Genomic DNA, 6,029 nt, shown 5'->3' on the forward strand with positions numbered 1-6,029 from the left:
TTTGGCTGACTTCAGGTTGCTGTCTCTCAGCAGCATGCACATGGTGTGTGTCTAACATGCCAGCAGGAGCCTAGAGCCAAAGCCAGGGTGACCATAGGAGCCCCCAGAGCCCAGGCAGCTCCTGCTCCATGACCCCTAACCAGTCTGCTTGGTCCTGGCTAGCCTCCCCAGTGTTTTACCGCTGCGGGCACCATGCACCCTGCTATGTATCCCTTTTGGGACACTGGGTGGGATCTATTGGGTGTCAGCTCTGTGGAGTCACTCTTGAGACACAGGGAAGGGATCAGTATGTTGGCAGTGGGTGCAGAGGGCAGAGGGCTGTGGTGGGCAGGCCCTGGGCTGGCAAGCACAGTGCTGCATTCACAGCACCCACGATGGCCAGGTGCCTCTCAAGGCCACAGTGGGCGGGAAGTTGGCAGGCTTTAACTGCTGGCAGTGTTGGGCCAGAGGGCGGCAGGGTGAGGCTGGGAATGCAGGCACCAGTCAGTGCCCCAGAGAAGAGAGAAGACTGAGGAGCAGGGGGCTGCTGCTTGCCCAGACCTGGCTCAGCTGGGGTGGGGCATGTTCCTTACTCACTGCTGCAGCTTCATTTGCTGGGGTGAGGCTGGGGGCTCATGCACTCTTGAGGGAGCCAGTGACTGTGGAGGAGACCAGCCACTCCTCTTCTAACAGGCATATCCCACTGACAACTGGACAGGCTGCTGAAAAGAGGTGCCTGGGGAATGGCTGGATGGAGCAGCATGGGAGCAGGACTGGCAGGCATGGCCTCTGTGGCGTGGCCCCCGTGGGGGTGCTGCCACGGGAGAGAGCAGGGTGTGCCTGGCAGGAAGCTCTAGGCCATGTTCCTGAGCTGCATATTTATTCATCTTGGAGTGGGTTTTCCAGAACTCTGTCCTGGCAGGGAGGATGTGGGGCCTGGCCGCTCCCTCTGTGCTTCTTGGGCCAGGGCCAGGGCCAGGGCCAGGGCCAGGGCCAGGGCCAGGGCCAGGGAGGAGTGAGGGTGGGGGGGCAGGGAGTGTGGTGCTCTGGGTTTTCAGAGCTGTCCAGTATTGTCCTCTAACACTAATCTCTACACTGCACCTACTCCCTGCTGCACATCCCACCTGTGCAGTATTTAACAGGTGAAGCATTAAACATAGCTGAGCGCACGCTTCCACTGTCCGCCTGTCCTTCTGACTTGGGGGTGGCTTGTTGGCTTCACAGCTGCTCTGGCATCTTGCACTTAATGCCACGCTAAGGCAAGGGTGGGGTCTTTGGGGCTGGCAGGGGTGAAGGAGAGCCACCGGATGCTGTTCTCCCCCGCGTAGTCCTGGGTAGCAGTGGGGGCAAGAATATCCACCATGTGATGCCCTGATGAGTCCCTGACGGGGGCAAGTCCTGGCGCATGTTTAGAACCTTCCTCCCAGTCCTTGCTGTCTGGGGTTTCAGGGAACCCCAGGGACTTCCAGGGGTGCAGAACAGGGCCTCCACGCCCCTGCAGTCCAGGCCTGCTGTTTTGGGGCAGCCCAGATTGGTGTGTGAAACAGCTCCACATCCTGGATGCTGCCACCCCCTGACACAGTGCACTTGCTGTGGTGGTTTTACCTGGAAGGAGAAGCTGTGAGCAAGCAGTTGTGGGTTTCCCCAGGAAGAAAGAAGAAGGTCTGGGGGGTGATGCTTGCTTCTCCCCACACATCACATCCGGTGGAAGCCTGCGCCTCCTGTGGCAGGAGAGGCTGTGGTACCCAGTGGCTGGGGGCTTCCTGCAAGCAGGGCCCTGCCCTCTGCCATAAAGCTCCTGTGTATCTCCCCCACAGGGCGTGACATGGCTTGGGGCAGTTGATGAAACAAAGTTGCCACAGAACAGCTGATCTGGAGTGTTAAGTGCCTCTCAGGCCTCTTCCAGCCCAGGGCACCCCCAGGCTCTCACCATGCAGCAGGAATATGGTGCTGGGGCCCAACTATGGCCTGCTCCGGCAGATGCTCTTTTACAGGTCCTGGCCAGCAAGAATGGCTCTGGCTCCTAAAGGGGCTCAGCTACATGCAGGGTGTGTGCTCTGTGTGTGTGTGTGTCCGTCCACAGGTGTGCATGCCTGCCTGCCTGCCTGTGTGTGTCTATGTGCGTATCTGCATGCATCTGTGCATGCATGTCTGTCTGTGTGTGAATATCTGTGTGTCTGCATATCGGTGCATGTCTGCTTCCTGCAGGAGCAAGGAGTTTCAGCCACACAGCTTGCCTGAAGCCCCTCCCTTGGCCCTGGTGAGGGCAGGTGCCCAGGCTTGGCCCAGCCAGGTGCTTGGACTCCTGGACAGGAGGTGGAGCACATGAGCTGTATGCAAAAGTGCAGTGAGCCATGCCATGTCCATGGGGCTGTGCAGATGGCCTCTGCTCAGGCTGCCCTGGAGCCAGCGCTGGAGATGTGTGCACATGCTGCTCTTTGCTAAAAAGAGACAGACAGCATCAGCAACAACACCTGTACAGGGAGTGGTGCCAGAGTGGCCCCTTCCCATAGCCCTGGGGGCAGGGGCCATGGTGCCTGCACTGTGGCTCTCAGCATCAGTGCTGGGTGTCCTGTCCCAAGCTTGGCCTGGAGTCAGGAGCCTTCAAGCTGGCAGAGTCTAATTGCCTCCTTGCTCCCTCGGTGCCTCCCAGTTCCAAAGGCAGGAACACCCCCAAGGGCTGTGTGCAGGCATGCTCCCACCAGAGCTGGACCTGAGGGATGGGGAACTGTGGTCACTGGCCTGAGGTGGGAGAGTTGTGGAGGGACCAAGAGGGGACCAGGCTGCTGCCCACAGGGGCCTAGCTCCCAGGAAGGGAGGTGTGGGGGGTACCCAAACCACAGAGGGATTCCAGGCACCCCGAGTGCTGCCCTGTGCCAGTGGGCACCCTGCCAGGCAGATCCCCTGCGCACGCAGCCCCAGGATGCTGTCATGTGGTTTGACACCCTGGGACTCATTTCCAAACATGTATTTCCTCTGCTGCGGTGTGTGTAAAAGACTCTGTGGGCAGGACTCGTGCTCACTCACCTCCTGTCACAGCACACAGGCTGCTAGCAAGAACATGGGCTGCCTGCTTGCCCGTCACTCTGGTGCCAGGCCATGACCCCCTCGGCTTGCTGGCCACTCCACAACGGACTTTCTCTCTGCATTGCCCTGTTATGACCAGCCCAGATCGGGCTCAAGAATGAAGAGCTGGTCCTTGACGGTAGCCTGGGTGAGTACTGTGTGGGCTTGCAGCCAAGCTGGAAGTGGCAGGGACCCAGGGCCCTGAAGGTGGAGGGGCTGGCAGGCTGCTATGCTGTCTGCTCTTGTATTTCCTACAGTCCCAAATTCTATTTCTCCTGCTTCTCACTGGCTCAGGGATGGGGGAGCCAATAATAATGTCTCAGTCCCTGCCTGAGAACTGGAGCCCTCTGGCTGCTGCCGGGAAAGGAGCTGGGCTTGTGGGTGGAGGCAGCAGGTCAGACTCAGAGGCTTTCCAGGAAAGAGCTGACAGCTGCGAGCACAAGTGGGCAGGTGGTTGAACCACCCACCTCTCTTGATCATCCAAACCTTGTATATGTAGGGCTCCCTTGGCTCTGGGCTCAAATGCAGCTACCTCTGGGGTAGAACTTGGTGGCTTTTCAACAGTGTGCAGCAGCACAACAGTCCTGCATCCAGGAACCAAGTGAAAAGGTGCAGGAGCCAGAGCAAAGGTGTCTGAGGCTACATTACAGACTGCAGGCCCCAGCCCCTGTGCAGATGAATAGCAACACAACTTATGCCCCAGGAGGAATCAAGGTCACGCGCTGTGGCTGCTAGGGGAAAGCCCAGCCTCCAGTTCCCGGCGTCCCGGGGTTGGGGCTTGGGCTATGGTACCAAGGAACTGCAGAATCAAGGTCACAATCACTGTGGGTGGCTGTGCTACCCCCAGCTGGCTGGCAGTGCTAGAAGGAGGCAGCTGACAGAGCTGCTTGTGTGCTGCAGACTGGGCTGTGGGTGCACAGGTGCAGCAGGAAGTGGGCTCACTTCCTTACATAAGGCAGACCTCTGAGGGTGTCAGTGCTGTTCCAGTGGTAAGGCTGTGCCATGCTGGGACAGGAGCAGGGCTGGCATCACCTCCTGCTCACAGGGCTGGCATCACCTCCTGGCACAGGTCTCTGTGGGGACAACACTGGCTGGCTGAGCTGCTCAGGGGGCTGTACCCCCCTTGCTGGTCCTGCCCCAGCAAAGCCTGGTTGGGGGCAGGCTGTGGGCAGTGTGTGGCCCCCAGCCCCTGAGGGGTGGAGGAAAGCTGCAGGTGGCCCCATTCAGGGGTGCATAGGCTGCTCTGGATGAAGTGGTGCTAGGTCAAGGGGCTTGTCTGGCCTGTGGTTCAGGGGGACATTTGATGCCTGGAAGATCTGACCTCTGTGTACCTGGCCTTGGAAACCACTTGAGGGGACAGTGCTGGCCAGGCATGCTGCCTGCAGCAGGGGGTGATGGACACACACCAGCCCTGCCAGCACTCAGAGCCTTGTTTTATGTGGGGGGGCCCAGGGAGGAGCAGGACTGCCTGACATGGGGCTGGCAACAATGGCAGTGGCCTCCACGACCTGGTCAGGGATGGTCTTGCCCTCTGTGTGCAAGGTTGGGGGAAGAGGTGCAGGGCTATGAGCAGCAACACTGGGTTCAGCTGCCTAACACTGGGGCAGGCTGGAGGCTCCCCCCATCACACAGCCCTGGACAGAGCTAGGACGTGGCTTGGCTGGGGGCTGCATGGGGGTGGGGGTCCATGGCTGGTCACCTGCCACCTCAGGGCATGGGGCAGCAGGATGCTGGAAGAGCAGGAGCCAGCACTGGTGTGAGGCCATGGGGGCAGGGAGCCAGGCTGCAGGGCAAGGGAGAAGTTGGGCCTCCCTGGCTTGCAGGGACCTCGCCATGCACCCAATGGCAGAGACAGGGCCCAGGGGGCTTGCTGTGTTAAGCTCTGCTGGTTCCATTGGCATCACGCTGCAGCCCCTGGGCGGTGGGAGGATGGTGCTGTGGGGTGAGCAGGAGCACTGACTCAGCTGTGCCACAAGCAGGCAGAGGGGTGGGGAGAGTCTGGGCTGCCCGCAGAGGCCCTGATCTGATCACAGAGATATGCAAATGGGTGAATGCCTGGATGGTTTCCAGCTCAGCCATGGAGGGTGTGATAGAAAATGATGCAGCCCTTTAATCAGGCAATCTTGGCTGGAAAAGCCGCCCACAGCGCTGGAATCCCCAAGACCCGCCCCCCACCCCAGCACCAGCCCAGGACCCTGGAGTGCCGGCATAGTGCCCCCTTGCAGGCTCACCCACCTTCCCCAGGGAAGGCCAGGGCCACTGTGCCAGACAGCATCCCTGCTGCCATGCTGGCAGGGCCCAGGCCTTGGCCCCCAGCGCTGCCACAAGGGGCAGGTCAGGATTGGGGGTGGAAGGGACGACAGGGTGGTGGCATTGCCCAGGCAGGCCCTGTGCTCCACCAAGCTAAGTGTGGGACCAGTTCCCTCCTCCTGAGACGTGAAAAGCCTTGGGGAAGCTGTGACATAGATGGGAATGTACAGTGCCAAGCACAGCTGGCCTCAGGCCAAGGGGTTGAGTAGGGACCAGACCCACTGTCTGAGACCCCACTGTTGTCCCCCTCCACTCCTACCAGATGGCCCAGCCAAGGGTGTTGGCCCCAGAAGCCCCCGCAAGTGGCTGAGCTGCCATGACCTACTTGGGGCATGCGTCAGCAGTGCGATACCATCAAGGAGCATGTGTTCTGGGCACGGCTTCCTCCTTGGGAGGAAATCGCTGCCTCCAAGCCCAGACACCAACCACAGAGATAAAAGAGCGGGGAACAAGTATATGCGGTGTTAACTCTCCATGGCCTGGCCTGCTACACACACGCACCTGCCTGTTCCCCCCCCAGCCCCCCGCTGCACACGCTGATATGGGGGCAGGGGCCATGGGGGTAGCCTGGGGGTAGAGGAGCAGGGCTGGTAGAAGGTGTTGGCAGAGGGTTGGGGTGTCTCAGTCACTGAGGCTTGTCCTGTGCAGCTGGTAGTGAGGAGCCCAGAGCGCTC

The 6,029-nt window shown here is 60.3% G+C and overlaps 1 protein-coding gene across 1 annotated transcript in view; it reads left to right on the top strand.

Moving 5' to 3' along the window:
* The first annotated feature begins 2,085 nt into the window (after positions 1 to 2,085).
* The window catches only part of TNFRSF25 (TNF receptor superfamily member 25), a 14,195-nt gene continuing 10,251 nt past the window's right edge, over positions 2,086 to 6,029 (top strand). Inside the window, exon 1 of the mRNA XM_019511598.1 lies at positions 2,086 to 3,193. Within this exon, the coding sequence (XP_019367143.1) occupies positions 3,164 to 3,193 (30 nt within the window). The 5' untranslated portion in view covers positions 2,086 to 3,163. The remainder of the gene's footprint in view (positions 3,194 to 6,029) is intronic.

This window comes from Gavialis gangeticus, unplaced genomic scaffold, assembly GCF_001723915.1.
Source record: "Gavialis gangeticus isolate Ggan-Ray unplaced genomic scaffold, GavGan_comp1, whole genome shotgun sequence".
Classification (NCBI taxonomy): domain Eukaryota; kingdom Metazoa; phylum Chordata; order Crocodylia; family Gavialidae; genus Gavialis; species Gavialis gangeticus.